Source organism: Protomyces lactucae-debilis (assembly GCF_002105105.1).
Source record: "Protomyces lactucae-debilis strain 12-1054 chromosome Unknown BCR37scaffold_3, whole genome shotgun sequence".
Classification (NCBI taxonomy): Eukaryota; Fungi; Ascomycota; class Taphrinomycetes; order Taphrinales; family Protomycetaceae; genus Protomyces; species Protomyces lactucae-debilis.
Genome location: NW_024467995.1, coordinates 603613 through 618709, shown reverse-complemented (window position 1 = coordinate 618709; position 15097 = coordinate 603613). Strand labels below are relative to the sequence as shown.

At 50.6% G+C, this 15097-nt stretch overlaps 7 protein-coding genes across 7 annotated transcripts; 4 read left to right on the top strand and 3 right to left on the bottom strand.

Annotated features, from left to right (window-relative positions):
* Positions 1-190: 190 nt before the first annotated feature.
* On the top strand, positions 191-532 carry BCR37DRAFT_385835 (uncharacterized protein; the record flags this gene model as incomplete). Its single annotated transcript, XM_040870391.1, has 1 exon — positions 191-532. The coding sequence occupies one exon, from the start codon at positions 191-193 to the stop codon at positions 530-532; it is 342 nt and encodes a 113-aa protein (XP_040727576.1).
* Positions 533-1105: 573 nt separating this feature from the next.
* Positions 1106-5805, top strand: BCR37DRAFT_219764 (uncharacterized protein). The gene is made up of 2 exons (XM_040866457.1): positions 1106-3061; positions 3100-5805. The coding sequence occupies exons 1-2, from the start codon at positions 1229-1231 to the stop codon at positions 5590-5592; spliced, it is 4326 nt and encodes a 1441-aa protein (XP_040727575.1). The 5' UTR covers positions 1106-1228; the 3' UTR covers positions 5593-5805.
* Positions 5806-6022: 217 nt separating this feature from the next.
* On the bottom strand, positions 6023-7692 carry BCR37DRAFT_377010 (uncharacterized protein; the record flags this gene model as incomplete). Its single annotated transcript, XM_040868714.1, has 3 exons — positions 6023-6132; positions 6192-6542; positions 6663-7692. 3 exons carry the CDS (start codon positions 7690-7692, stop codon positions 6023-6025), a joined length of 1491 nt encoding a protein of 496 aa, XP_040727574.1.
* A 651-nt stretch (positions 7693-8343) lies between these two features.
* Positions 8344-8863, top strand: BCR37DRAFT_377007 (uncharacterized protein). Its single transcript, XM_040868713.1, has one exon. It carries the CDS (start codon positions 8360-8362, stop codon positions 8543-8545), a length of 186 nt encoding a protein of 61 aa, XP_040727573.1. The 5' UTR covers positions 8344-8359; the 3' UTR covers positions 8546-8863.
* Positions 8864-9710: 847 nt separating this feature from the next.
* BCR37DRAFT_343978 (permease family-domain-containing protein) lies at positions 9711-11512 on the top strand (the record flags this gene model as incomplete). Its single annotated transcript, XM_040867539.1, has 2 exons — positions 9711-9995; positions 10034-11512. The coding sequence occupies 2 exons, from the start codon at positions 9711-9713 to the stop codon at positions 11510-11512; spliced, it is 1764 nt and encodes a 587-aa protein (XP_040727572.1).
* A 384-nt stretch (positions 11513-11896) lies between these two features.
* Positions 11897-13574, bottom strand: BCR37DRAFT_397013 (glycoside hydrolase superfamily; the record flags this gene model as incomplete). The annotated part of the gene is made up of 5 exons (XM_040871721.1): positions 11897-12887; positions 12927-13098; positions 13135-13220; positions 13259-13377; positions 13413-13574. The coding sequence occupies 5 exons, from the start codon at positions 13572-13574 to the stop codon at positions 12032-12034; spliced, it is 1395 nt and encodes a 464-aa protein (XP_040727571.1). The 3' UTR covers positions 11897-12031.
* Positions 13575-14413: 839 nt separating this feature from the next.
* BCR37DRAFT_219487 (uncharacterized protein) lies at positions 14414-14935 on the bottom strand. Its single transcript, XM_040866454.1, has one exon. The coding sequence runs from the start codon at positions 14853-14855 to the stop codon at positions 14427-14429; it is 429 nt and encodes a 142-aa protein (XP_040727570.1). The 5' UTR covers positions 14856-14935; the 3' UTR covers positions 14414-14426.
* Between the last annotated feature and the right edge of the window lie 162 nt (positions 14936-15097).

Below are 15097 nucleotides of genomic sequence, written 5' to 3'. Positions count from 1 at the left end.
CCATCAATGATTTCCACGAGAAGGCAATCAAAGTTTTTAAACCCTTGAATCAGACTATCAACATCTCCGACAGCTCCCGGCCCTACGAGGATACGACCAAACACTTTGGCCGAAGCAAATCCAAGTACCGTAATGATCCTTTGGTGCTTGACACACATCTCCACCAAGTCTTCTCCATGCTGAGAACAAGATGACGCTCAAGCAACACCTTGTTTTGACTTGCGGTGATCAACTCAGCGACGTGGCCTGGGCGTCCAAGGATATGGATCTCGCTGTTGGCAGGTTTTCGGGTGCTGAGACTGATTGTGCCAAGCACTTGAACGGCTTCAAAGTGGGTAGTCGCTATGATGGCACCTTCAAGAACACGACCCCAATGGGCAGCTGCGATCAAAAGCAGAGTCTCAAAATGATGTCTGACGCAGCCAAAGAGGAAGTTAAGGAATTTATCAGTGCCCAGTTGGAAGCGTACAGCGCTTCCGGTACCCGGTGGCTCTTCTGGGCTGGTAAGGCCGAAAAGACTGCTGATCTGTAGAGCTTCGTGGCATTGTACGACGCTGGACTCTTTGATATCGAAGGCTCTAAAGGGTTTTCTTCACGATACCCATAGTGCACGATACCAATGTAGTGCAACGAAGGAGCTAATGAAGACAAAAGGAGGCACCGCCGGTTCTGCCATTCAGAAGTGAGCTGTTGTTCTGGTCGTTGGCTGGTGCACCTGTTTATATTTTCGATGAGGCTGCATGACCCCCGATGCAGTGACACTCTTTCCTTAGGTTTCATTCTTTCTAGCGTTCGCCTTCAATTCTATACACTCTTCCCTACCATGTTCATGCCGGACCTCCATCTCCGCTTCACCGATGACCTTGTTCAGCTCTGGTTGAGGTTGGACCCTGAGACCCGTCTCGACAGAATGTTGCGAATCCTTTCTAGATTATGCAGTGCCTCTCGTCTTCTCTAGCCTAGCCTACCTGCCTTCTACTTAAGCATATGACTGCCTTCTGTTCCTGCAGCCGTCTTGCCGTTATCTGTTTGTGACTGTCTCCTGCATCATAGCTCGCCAGCCTGGCGCAACCTTCAACTCCGCAGCTCGAGCTCATGACCAGCGCTAGCACTAGCCTTGAGTGCCGACACTTGCTGAGCCTACAGGTGCGTATAAGACACTCTCCCGACTGAGCGTACTTCATTTGTTGGATACTGCACAGTCAGATACGGCCAGCTTGAAGTGAACATGGCGTCACCAGCCGACTCTGCTGGAGATGCACTGCGGCAGCAAGATACCAATGCTTATCAATTCCGGACAGATATGACACCTGAGCAAAAGAAGCAAGAAGCACTCAAGGCTCTACCCGCTGGCGCAAAGATTCACAAGGCAAACAGGGCTGAAGCAGTCGTCACAGACCAGGATGCTGGCCAAACATTGCCGAACTTGCCTCCCGTTCTTGGTGGACCAGGGAATGGTGCCACCAACGCTGGTACAAGTGGTGCAGCACAGACTGCGACATCGCCACCTCAAGTGGAGGGTGCGCTAATTGGTCTTAAGCAAGGCATCAAGCAAATTACAGATGCCAAGCCCACCAAAGCTGGCTGGGCTGAAGTGGGTGGCGGTTCCCTAGAGGAGTACCGTCAGCTGAAGAAGGAGGAGGATGCCGGTACTGGTGACGATGAAGTACGCGAACATCAGACATTCGTCGAGGGTATCCTTCCCGCAAATTTGTATGGCGAGTGGTATCACAATGTCGCTCTGATTCTCTTTGCCTGTCTGAGTGCGTGGGTCGTCGGCAAGCTCGGTCTAGGCATCATTTATGTGATCATCTTGATGGCCATTTGCAGCACCTACTATCGGACGTCCATTCGTGCCCAGAGACGCAATGCGCGAGACGACATTGTGCGGTCGCTTGCCAAGCAACGTCTGGAAACAGAGGTCGAGACGGTGGACTGGATGAACACCTTCCTGGACAAGTTCTGGGTCATTTACGAACCTGTTTTGAGTGCTTCCATTATCGCCTCTGTGGATCAAGTGCTTGCGACGACAGCGCCAGCTTTCCTGGAAAGTATGCGCCTTGCTAGGTTCTCACTGGGAACCAAGCCACCACGGATGGAGCATGTCAAGTCGTATCCTCAGGTGGAGGACGACATTGTACTGATGGACTGGAAATTCTCCTTTACGCCCAGCGATGTTGAGGATCTTACGACACGCCAAATTCGAAACAAAACGAACCCAATTGTCGACCTCGCTATTCGCTTGCCAGCTTTGTCGATCGTCGCAGGTGATTGGAACATTCTCGTGGAAGAGCTAGCATTTTCAGGCCAGATGCAAGTGCGCCTCAAGCTCATGAATGATTTTCCCCACATCAAGCAAGTTGATTTGTCCTTCTTGCAAGAGCCAACCTTTGGCTTTTCGCTTGATGCAATTGGCTTTGACATCAACAAGCTGCCAGGTATTGCAGGCTACATCAAATCAATTGTTCACAGCTCTCTTGGCCCCATGATGTATGCACCCAATGTTTTCTCCCTCAACATCCAACAAATGCTGTCTGGTGCGCCTATCGATAGCGCTATTGGCGTCGCTTACATCACTATCCACTCTGCGACCAATTTGCGCAATACGGACAAACTTGCCGGCAAGCCTGATCCGTACATCAAGCTCGTCTTGGGCACTGCCGGTGAAATGGGTCGTACGCAGCGTGTTGAAAGTAATGCCAACCCACGATATAATGAGACGATTCCAGTCTTGCTCACTACGCTCAAGGAACCACTCAGTCTGGAGGTCCTCGACTTCAATGACATCAGGAAGGACAAGTCTCTAGGTATTGCTACGTTTGACCTGTCCAAGCTTGAAGCGGACGCTGAACAGGAGTACCTGTCTGAGCCTGTGATCATCAATGGCAAGCCACGAGGTGAAGTACAATTCAGCATCAGCTATTACCCAGTCATCAAGCCGGTGACCCTTGAAGACGGGACTGTTGAGCCAGTACAAGAGATGGAGACTGGCATTGTTCGCTTCACCGTGGTGCAAGTCAAGGATATTGACGGTGTCGCCAGTCGTTTGAATCCTGAAGCTGTAAGAAATTGGACATACTCAAGTTTTGCTAACAATAGGCAATTTTGCTCAATGGAAAGGAGATTCACAAGAGTCAAAAAATGAAGCACACAAAGAATCCCGTGTTTAGCTTTAGCAAGGAGATTCTCATCACTAAACGTTCAAAAGCTGTTCTTGGCTGTCAGATTCGCGACGATGGCGACTCTCTTGGAGCTCTTCAGATAAAGCTGGATGACCTTCTCAAGCGACTCGACGAAGGCGAGGATTGTTTCAGGCTGAGTGGCTCGACAAGCGGCAGGGTCTTTTTGAATGCAACATGGAAGCCTGTCAACATGGCCGGACGTCAGGACGGCAAAAGCTACATCGACCCAGTCGGCGCTTTGCGCGTTGAAGTCAAGCGGGCGACGAATTTGCGAAACATGGAGCTTGGCCTGACCGGCGGCAAGTCTGACCCTTACGTCCGTGTTTTAGTTTCTGGAGTCAGCAAAGCACGCACGGTGACCTTCAAAAATGAGCTCAATCCAGTCTGGAATGAGATTGTTTATGTGCCTGTACGTCATGCAAAAGAACGCGTCGTGCTGGAGTGCATGGACCACGAGCAGCGTACCAAGGATCGCTTAATTGGCTCAGTCAAGCTCGATCTGGCAACGCTTGTCCGACAAGATCCCATCTCGGGCGAGTATCTGACACATGAGAGCAATACTACGGTTGCAAGCGGTCTAGTGGACGAAAAGGGTTCTACCAATGGTGTGCTCGAGTACAATGTTCAATTCTTCCCGTGCCTCAACATCATGTCTCGGGAGGAGCAAGAAACAGCTGACAAGGAAGCCGCTGAAGAAGCCAAAAAGGCTGCATTGCACGCATCTAGTGGGTCTGTGACCGCTACGGGCGAAGAGGCTATCCCCGGCTCCGGCAAATATGTAGCTGCGACACAAGTCGGCTCTCGGAACAGCACAGACGGTGCACCGTTCACTAAAGGTCATACCACATTGGATAGCACGTCAACAAACGCCACTGCACTGGCGACCAAGCGACTCAAACTTCGACTAAGCAAGGATGAGCTCCTGACATACGACTCTGGCTTCCTCATTTTCGATATCATCGAAGGCAACGTCAACCAAGTCGGCTGTTACCTACAAATTCTGTTTGATGATTATGCTCACCCCGCGTACGTCACCCAAAAGGCACGAAGCAAGCATGTCAAATGGGCCGAAACGGGCGAGGGCTTTGTCCGGGAGCTTCAAGCTTCCAATATCTTCATGCGACTGAACAAGGAACAACACGGTGATGCCGACGACGTGGTGGCCAGTGCTGACTCCTCTACGTTGAGCATCCTCAGGCGTGCATTCGATGAACCTGTCACTGTTCCGCTTAAAGACAAGGAAGGGCGTGTCAACTCTGTCACTTTCAAATTGCGCTATATCCCCGTCAAAATGCGGCTCGACCCTGTTGAAAGCGTCAATAATATGGGACGCTTGCGAGTGGAAGTCCTCTCTGGCCACAAGCTGCCAGCAGCCGACAAATCTGGCAAGTCAGACCCTTACTGCAGGTTTTTAGTCGACAACCATGAAGTGTACAAAACGGAGACCAAAAAGAAGACACTCGACCCTACGTGGAATGAGCCATTCGAATGCGATATTGCATCCCGCATCACGGGATCATTCAGGGTGGAATGCTACGACTGGGATCTCGCTGGAACAGACGACTTCTTGGGTGCCGCAGAGATTTCGCTTGCCGAGCTTGAAGCAATGAAATCCTCTACGGTGGAGGTGGCCCTCGATGGTACATCTGGCACTATCAAGCTCCGCCTTTTATTTACACCTCAATTTGTGCAACGCTCGAGGCGTGGTAACACGACGCGAGTTTCGACGATTGGGAGCTCAGTGGTCAAGGCGCCAACGCGCGGTGTCAAGGGCATCGGCGGCGGCTTTGCGAAAGGTGCTTCTTTCCTACGAGGACGCAGCAACTCGCAGAAAAATGAAGTCCCAATGTTGGCTGTCGACGAAGCAGAACCTGTCCCACCTCTTCCAACAACGCCGAATCGCAATGCGCAGCTGGTTGCGCCCATGAGCGCTAATTCTGACATGGCGAGTGCTCGACCGTCGATGAGCTTGGCCAACGGCGATGCTGGTCTCTTGTCCTTTACCGTTCTCCGAGGTTCAGGCTTCGCAGACGGCAAGAAGATTCAAGTTAAGGTGCGCACGATGGGATCTGGCCGGGAAATGCTCAAAACGGATGCCGTCAAAGGCCCTAGTCCAGTGTGGAAGGATGAGCACGGTAAGACCATGTGCAGCGGTAGCGATCAGCTAGTCATTCAAGTCAGGGAACACAGTACATTTGGAACTGACAAGGAGATTGGGGAAATCACGGTTCCGGTAGTTGACATTGCTGCTGCTGGAGGCGCCGGTCTCGACAAGACTCTGACAATTGGTGAAGACGGATCGACATTGCAAGTGCAGGCCACTTTTGTGTCGTCTGACCAAGCCAGTATGGTGTCCAAGAAGCGAGTCTTCTCTGGCCTGTCTATGCTGCGGAACCACGATCGCGAATGAACAGTCTAGTCAAATTTCCATTACTTCTGGTTCTGCTTTCCAGATATGTATTGTTATAGCATTTCTCAAGTGTGTAGTCTGAACGTGAATCGTAAATGACCTGATCACGAGACTGTTGAGTGCTTTGTGGAGATGCCTTCGCTCGGAAGGCTTGCAACTCCTTCCAATACATTTGCGGTCCTGTCTGCCCGCTCGCTTCTTAGCTGATCTTCACAACAGAGTCTGCGCGCTCGTACCCACAAACTTATGTCCTCACTTGCTATGTAAGTCTCTGCTCGCGTACATCGTCGATTGATGTTGACGCCGACAGAAAGTGACGGTAGCGTGCCTATGAGCTCCATAGGGCTTTCCTCCATGATTCAACAAAGCCAAGACGAGATGTTCTTTACAGAGGACTGCAAGTACGAAGACCGGCAGATGAATAGCAACATCATTCTACAGATCTAAAGTATTCGCTATGCCAAATGCTCCTGTCTATCAGGGACAAAATTGAACCTGCAACGTAATAGGCAGGCCTCTCAACTGAATGTACACGGAAGCCTGAAGAAGAGCGGCCAAAAAAAGAGAGGTATGATCATAAGAAAGGCTCGCAGTCGTACCGTGGGTTGTGAAAGGACTGAATCTGGCTGCATCTACTGGACGTCGGCCGTCGTCTTGCCAATCATCTTCATCAATATCCTGCTGGACATCGTAGCAAGGCAGTCCAAAAAGCTTTGCAGTTTCATCGTAAATGGCCTCCATGGTCTTATCGTCATCCCAAGCATCATCCTCCGTCTGCACCTCGTCCACCTCAGACATGGACTCGTAATGCAGCGAGCTGTCTCGGTTCTCGCACCCAATTGCTGTCCAATAGAGCGATCCGTGGAGGCGACCGACAGTACATCGTCTTCGTGGCTCATCAACGAGCGCAACACCAATACTGGCCGGATCCTCCAGCGCAGCAATCTCCGCTCTAAAGTCGCCACCTTCCTGGCGCTTGAGATAGGCAATGAAATCTCTTCGCGCCTCAACCAAGTAGGCCGCAGGGTCTGCTTCCAGCAGGCATTGCTCGTCCAACTTGTTCAAATGACTGTCATAAGCTCTCGCTGTCTGCTGCAGCCAGCCTGGCACATTCAGCTCGTCATCTCCATCATCCTCGTCCATCATATCTGCCCAAGAAGTACATCGTCGCTGCTCAGCCAGTGGTCTCTCCTCAACACGCTCATCTCCTGGTGCTTCAAGCGAATCGTTTTGAGCTTGAGACTGGGCGGCTTGCGCTTCAAGCGAAGCTTTGAGCCAGTCGGGCATATCGATGTCTTCATCGTCGTCAGACACATCGGCCCATGCGACGGAAGTAGTGGGTTTTTGCTCGTGGCAGGGGGTTGGAAGAGGTGCTGCAGCAGTGGTCTCTGCCCTGTCGACAATGTCTATCGCTTTCATGTGCCCTTTTTCAAGACCATGCAGTGAGTCACCTGGACGATCAAGTATCGGCTCTCCATCAATGGCATGGTCCTTCTCCAGCCGAGCGTCTCTGACGGCAAGGGCAACTTCATTCTCGACTGGATCGGTCGGCTCTGCTACATTGAGACACGCATCCTGCTGGCTCTTGTTTTCACTGTTCAAGTCTTCGGTCTTCTGGAGCCAAGGAATCTCGAAGTCGCAATCGTCATCATCATCATCCATGTCTGCCCAAGACTTGGCCTTCTCAGGTGCACTTCCAGTGAACATGCTTGGAAGCGCAATTGTGGCAAAAGGAGACGCAACTGAGTTGCCATCATGAGTCCAGTATGCCTTGCCATGCAGGGCCACACGTTGACGACGCACAGGAGGCGCTTCCACTCTTGCCTCAAACCTTTCTTGTGAGTGGCGAATCGCCCAAATTTTAGCATCATGCACTTCATCCTTGTATGCAGCCAGCTCTTCAATGATTGCCACTCGCGCAGTGCACAGGTATGCTACAGGAGAGTCGTCGACTGGGGCATCTTCACCAACGACTTCTTTGCGCTCTTCTTCACTTGCATCAGATCGATTTGTGCCGGAGTGCAGCTCGACTGGGCTGGACAGAGAAGGGTGAACAAAGGGCTCGATAGCGTTGAGAGAAGTGGATATCTCGGTCTTCATGGACGAAGTCTTCGACTCTCAAGGGATATCAAAGTCTTCATCCTCATCTGACTCGTCAATCATCTCTGCCCAGGATGATGGTGCAAGTATTGCCTGAGAAGTCTTATTCTGCAGTACTTCAAGAGCAACAACAGGCTCAGATACGACGAGGCCAGATATCATTTGTTCAGCGACCTCCATTTCTGTAGATGAAAAAATGATAGCCTCATCTGTTGATGTGACATCTGTGACTCCATCTTTCGAAGCTTGCCATGCATCAAACTCGGCTTTGCACTGAGCGATTTCGAGTAGATATTCATCAAGGTCATGCTCAAACTCATCGGTGAAGGACATTTCGTGGTCCTGCTCTGACTGTTGATCTTCAATCTGCAAACCAGGCTGCAAGAGGTCGCCAGATCTTTGATCGTTCTGGAAGTTGCAGAAAGCCATCATGTCGTCCCACAGGAGATCTGCAGCTTGTTGATTCGCCAGCTCGCGACACGCACTTGATACATAGCCAACAAATGAGCCGTCAACCTTGACGCACACATGCAAACCACTGGTCGTTCTCAACCATGGCAAATCAAACGCTTCATCGCCGCCGTCCTCGTCTTCTGCTGAGTCTACCCAAGGGGAAGCAACACCAGCGCGAGATCTGAACATTAGCAGGTGACTCGAAACACGGCAAATGTACCGAAATGAGTCATCCTCCAGCAGAACAAACGGGCCGCATAGACCTACTGAGACGAGAGTATTTTCCTCCTTTCCAAGTGTGCAGCAAGCTGCGATAGGGTTCCAAATGCTCGACAACAGCGAGTTCTCTTCAGCTGAAAGTGTCTCTGTCTCGCTTGCAGTAAGGAGTGAGGACGACTGACGAATGTGAGTAACATCGTGCGCGACAAGAGGACTGTTGCGTCGCACCGAAGAAGGAGAACCTTCAGCGGCTTGAGGCGAACAGGGAATTACTTTGAAACAAGACATCTTTTGAGGGATGTACCTTGAATCGGTGAGGGTATTCAAATGAAGGGACTCTCGAAGTTGTAGGAAAGGGAAGAGGTGTGAGGAGCATAAGACAGGATTTCGGGTCCTACTTATGTTTTTCGTGGGCCTTGGTTTGGTCTTGAGTCATATTACAAGCAGTATTTGGTGACGAATGGCTCGTGAGTCATACTGGAGGCTGGCAATATTGCAGATGCCGATGACTCATAAGGGCTCCTGTGGAAGTTCGTAGAAAGAGCTGTGTAGCTTGCATGAGAACAGCAGCCGTGTAGAGCAATCGCTGCAGCGGTCGCAATGGTACAAAATATATCTGAGTGTCTTCGTTGCCATCCGTACTGAACGATGTTGTGGCGCGTCAACGAGTAGGCAAAAGGCAAACGGCATAAGGCCAAAGTTTACTCGTGCAGCTGCAGCTTCATGGACCACAAGACGGGGCCCTAGGCGACAAAAAGCAGGTGCCTCAGCTAGAGGATCTCTGCAGCTGTCTGGTCACTGTCTGAGGCTTTCCATGTGGAAAGAAGAGCACATACACCCAGTAATTTTGCACGGTGCGACTGTGTTGGCCAAGTGTGTATTGAGATCATCTGCATCAGTCGTAGTCCTCCGATGGAAGAAGGTAAGGCCCTGCAAATATCAGCACAATCGACATTGCTATATAGTCCAGCTCGTGCGAAGTGACGTTGCAGCTGATGTAATGTTATGGCCCGACCAGCTAGGCAGCTACACTAGTGCTAGATGTCGTGTGCCGTCCGCATGAAGTACGCATCGGATATGTGCGAGGCCGGTGCCTTATCTGCTGATTCTGCTCGCTTCCCCGGCCGTCGAGATTAGATTTCGCGTAGCACCGGCAGACCCGCGCGTCTGACCTTCAGGAATACAGCGCCAACGACATTGGATAGCGGGCAGACCTAGACTCGTCTGCAGCTGCTTATCTGTCTATAATATTAATTGCTGCTTGTACATAAGAAGCTCCAATTGCTCGCCTCGATAGCTCGAAAACTAGCTTGGCCTTCCCAGACCACTACAACCAACTGTCAAATATGGGCGTTGATAGTCAAACCAAAGTCGGCTCTTTTGACGAGATCTCGCACGAGGCACCAGCCAATGGATCGCAAGGCTGGAAACGTCACTTCAGTAAAGCTGCTTGGGTCGGCGACTATGACTATGGCTTCATGTTCCGTCCGAATCTGCCATTCATCAAGAACCCGTACGACAATATCGCTCAGCCCTTCTTTGGCGTAGATGCCAAACTCCCCTGGCTACTCGCTGCTCTTCTTGGTTTTCAGCATGCATTGGCTATGCTTGCAGGTGTTGTGACGCCTCCTGTAAGCTTGCTCGTCTATCATACTAGTGCTAATCACAGACCATCATTGGTGGCGCTGCAAACTTGGACACAGCTACGCAGCAGTATCTGGTTTCGGCCTCTCTCATTGTCTGCGGTATTGCGACTACCATTCAAATTACACGCTTGCACATTTACAAAACGCCATACTACATTGGCACTGGGCTGATCTCAGTTGCTGGCACTTCATTTGCTGTTGTGCCCATTGCCCAAAAGTACTTTGCACTGCAGTATGCTCGTGGGGTTTGTGCGACTATCGATGGAATCAAGCAGCCTTGTCCAGATGCATACGGCAAGTTGATTGGCACCTGTGCCATTGCTGCACTTTTCCACATTGTCCTGGCATTTGTGCCACCAAAGACCTTGAGTCGGCTGTTTCCGCCACTCATCACTGGCCAGGTCTTGCTCTTTATCGGTGCTAGTCTAGTCAGCTCGGGAATCAAAGACTGGGCTGGTTCTTCCGGTCCTTGCTCGAGCAGACCCACCACTGGCATCTTCACGATGTGTCCGACGATCTACGCTCCCAAGCCGTACGCTTGGGGCGATGCGCACTTTCTCGGGTTGGGCCTCTCGGTTATTGTCTCCATCGTTCTGATTGAGCGATTCGGCTCGCCCATCATGAAGACGTCTGGAGTCATTCTTGGCTTGCTTGTGGGCTGCATTATCTCCGGTGCCACGGGCTATTGGGATACTTCTTCCATCACCAAGGCTCCAGCCATTACCTTTGTTTGGGTGAAAACCTTCAAACTAGGCGTCGATGGTACACTCATTCTGCCCCTGCTTGCGGTCGTGCTTGTCCTCGTCTTAGAGAATATTGGCGATGTGACTGCCACTTGCGATGTTTCCAAAGTGGAGGTGGAGGGACCTATTTTCAACACACGCATACAAGGTGGCATTCTAGCTGATGCCCTCAACTCGTTGCTTTCGGCCCTCATGACCAATACCTCCCTCTCGACCTTTGCACAGAATAATGGAGTCATGGCCTGCACCGGTGTGGCTTCTCGCCGCGCCGGCTATTTCGGCGCTGGCTTCCTGCTGCTTGCTGGTGTCTTGAACAAGGTTGGAGCTACCTTTGTGGCAATTCCTTCACCAGTCATTGGCGCAATGAAGACATTCTTATTTGCTTCCGTGGCTGTGTCTGGTATCAGACTACTTGCTCTGAATGAGTGGACACGCAGAACGAGATTCATCTTGACGTGCTCCATGTCTATTGGTCTCGCTGCGCTTCTTGTGCCAACGTACGCGAGCTACATGTTCACCTATTCTGGACCCAACAAGTCTCTCAGGGCGTTCTACGATGCGATTGTCATTGTCATTGAATCGCCATATTGCGTCTCGGCTCTAATCTCCTCGTTCTTGCATTTGGTCATGCCAGACTTGAAGGAGGCTGAGATGAGCTCGGGTGCGCATGCTTTGCCTGTACACAATGGCGAGATTGGTGCCATCAATGGTACAGCAGTCAGAGATGACACGGTTGAAGTGCTCCCTTCGAAACACTAGGTTCAACATAGTTGTAGCTTATTGTACATGTTTTTCAGAAATAGAAGTACTCCATCTTAATTCGCGACATATTTGATCAGATGGACTTGAAGACATGAATGTGTTCGTATACTACCTATCCTCTAGCTCAATGCTAGCCTCATCTACGCCAATGCAGACACATCATGCAATTTCACTAGCACAAGTTTGCCTTCACTAGTCTACATTTTCCAGAGGTCTCCCGGTCTCTGACAGATATCGACTGCACCGTTACGACATATCTGGATCGTCAGGTCCTTGCGATGAGCAATGGAAAGGGGAAAAGTGCACGGCAATCTCGAGCTCAGCATGCGATCTTCTGATAAATTCGCCTTCAAAATGGTGCAAACTAGGCAGCAGATAGTTAGAAAGATGAATTGAATTGTAGGGTAAGCTAGAAGGGATTAAGGCAAGGATAGGAGTGGTCACCGTACTAGGAACCATCCGGTCTCTTCAAAGTCATATGATCAAGCGTAAAAACAGCTCAGCAACCAAGACAATTCACTTCTGAGTGGAAGGGCCGGCTGTGTCTCCAGGAATTTCCATTGGCTTCTTCCCTGCATTGTATTTGTCACAAAATCCTTTGGAGCCCTTGAAATCAAAGAGTTTAGCGTCGTACAACGCCTCGAAGCTCCACAGATCAGCAGTCGCTTCGGCTTTACCAGCCCAGAAGAGCCAACCAATACTGGAAGAGCTGTACGCGTCCAATTGAGCACCGATGAATTCCTTGACCTCCTGTTTGGCTGTGTCAGACATCGTTTTGAGACTCTGCTTGTCCTTGCAGTCGCCCATCGGCTTCGTGTTATTAAACGTGCCATCGTAGCGACTGCCCTTCTTGAAACCATTCAAGTATTTGGCACAATCAGTCTGAGCACCCGATAATTCGCCAACAATGAGATTCATCTTTGCAAATCCAGCGGCCACCTCTTTTCGTCGATCACCGCAAGTCCAATTAAGGTGATGATCGTGCGTGATGCTGTTCTCACCGTCAGAGAAGACCTGGTATAGATGCGTGTCGAGTACCACATGCTCACTGTACTTGGCCTTGCTTGCGCCAAAGAGTTTCGCCGTTTCCGCGTAGGGGCGGAAGCTGTCGGAGATGTAGATATCCTTACCCAAGGGCCTGACAACTTCAATTGCCTTCTTGTGGAAGTCATCGATGATTTTGCTGGAAATCAGGAAAGATGCTGGCTCGTTGAGGACTGCAATACCATAGACACTCGAATGCGAGCCCCATTTCTTGACGATGAGCTCCAGTGTCTGCAGTGTGTGCTTCACCGATTCAGCATCACCCCAGCCTGCCACGCCGGCTCTAGCAGAGTTGTCGAAACCGTTCTGAGACTTGTACGCAGCATGCCTACACTGTTAGTCGAGCGTCATCATCGCAGATACTTACAGATCAATGATGACCTTGAGGTTGGCTTTCGAAGCCCATTCGAGAGCTTTGTCGACATAGAAAGCAGCTTCCATTCCCATTCCGTAGGGATCACTTGCAATTGGGTTGACTGTCCAGTAGCCAATTGGCAATCGGACGGTGTTCAAACCCGCTGCACTGAACTTGTGGAAATCTGCAAGTCAGCATTGAAGGGGCATCAAGTGCTTACCATCTTCAGTGTACCAGGTGTCCCAGTGCTTTTCCAAGAGTTTGAGAGCCTTATCATGACCCAACACACTCCAAAGCGTGTACTCACTAGCTGTTAGCGAAAGTAGAGGGAGAGAGTTGCATACTCGATGATTGCAGGCTTGGCATCTTTAGGAACATTTTTGCTGAAGACGACCTTACCATCCGTGCCAAAATGCCATCCCGCAAGTTCGGGATCTTCGTACAATGAAGGCACCATGTACGGCTGCTGTTAGCTACGGTCAATGAAGGCATACATACCTCCGTCAATAACCAAGAACCCAGATTGACACCATGCATTGTGCCAGTAGGACGCGTTCCAGTATCGGCAAGCACATCGGGATTGTGCTTATTGAAGGGGTCAGGCGATGGGGAAGCCAATGTCAAAGCGGCAAAGAGCGATGCGACAATCAGATACTGCATCTTCAGAGGCAGTTTGAAGAGAACTTTTGCTGTTATGGTGGGATGGACCGCCTGTTATATTCTGTAAGAAGCATGTCGCAAGCAATGCCAAGTATCTCGAAGGAGACCAAATGTTAATTTTAGCAAGCTGCACCCCTGAAAAGCATTGTTGCGTCCGACCGCGTGAGTTCGTCTGGTCTGCCAGGTCTAGGCCATCGCCTAGCTGGCTAGACTCACCTAAGTCGCATCATATAGCGTGAGTCGACACAAATGAGCTTGCGCCATGCAGATTTCTAGTTTCATTTCTCAATGTGCTTAGACAAAGGTGCTACTGAAGCACATGCTCCATGGATTCGCGCTTCTCTTCAAAGAATCAAAAAATGATTTGCCGCGCTTCAGCAACATTTGAAAGGGTTGGGCAGTAGATGCACTTGAGCTTATTGGTTTCCCTTGCTAGTCCTTGCATAGTGCCTCTGACCCAATGACATGGCCACAAGCAAGTAAGAAACCGGTTGCGCTGACATCGCGCATCGCTGGACAAACAAAGACGCTGTGGTGTCTAAAGTTGGCTGGCAAGTCAATCTCTACCCCTGATATCGTAGCCTCTTCTTCCGCAGGTTTGTTGAGTTTGAGGGATGCAAGCTTCATGAGTGTTGGCCCTGTTGGGAGAACGATCGCGGCGGCCTCATCTGCTGTTTCAATAGGTGGCTTACGCCAAGCTACAAGAGAGCGAGATAGTTGCGGGCAATGTTTCCTGAAGAGTAGGCTGTGGGCTGGCAAACAAGCGACCTTACGGTTGCTGAATTCCCTCATATGCGTGTTGCCGAATGCTGGGAGTTCTTGCTGAGCGTATTTGATGGCTTCAAAGACGGGTCAGGTTTGATAGATGCGAATATATTGAGCTTTGTGAAGGTTGAACTCGAGTGAAGAGCGTCGCTGCTGTAGATGTTCACGACGAGCACGCGCCCAGGGGATCGCATCGCTCAGCTCTCCGCGGCTCAGCGAGGTAGTGATCTCATAGAGAACTTTGAATGCATCCCAGAGTTTGTCATCACGCGCCACAGATGCCTCGCGCGCAAAAGCTTCAGCGTTTGCAAAGTCGCCTTGTCGTAGCAGATGCATCACGATGGCTTGATCAACCAGCGGGCGCTGATCGAGGATGACGTTCTGCACTGGATCGCTGGCTATATCAGCTTTGAAGCGCTTTGCAATAGCCTTGCTATGCTTGGCATGAACGTGGTAAGCTTCTTTCTGATCTTCCCCGAGGTTCCTGCAGAGTGCTTCCACGGAACCACTCATCATGTCTTGCGCAGCAGTCTCACTGACAACGCCATCTTGTAGTTGTTGACGAAGCTGTTGGAGACTTTCAAGCGCATGCTCAATAGAGGCAACTGAGCTTGAATACTTGTACTTTTCTAGCTTCTTCTGAGTAGCTACAATATCATTTATCGAGAGAGCGACAATCAGTGTACGCAGGTCTTCTGAGTAGCTACAGTATCATGTATCGAGAGAGCGACAACAAGTATACGCAGGGCAGCAGTTGA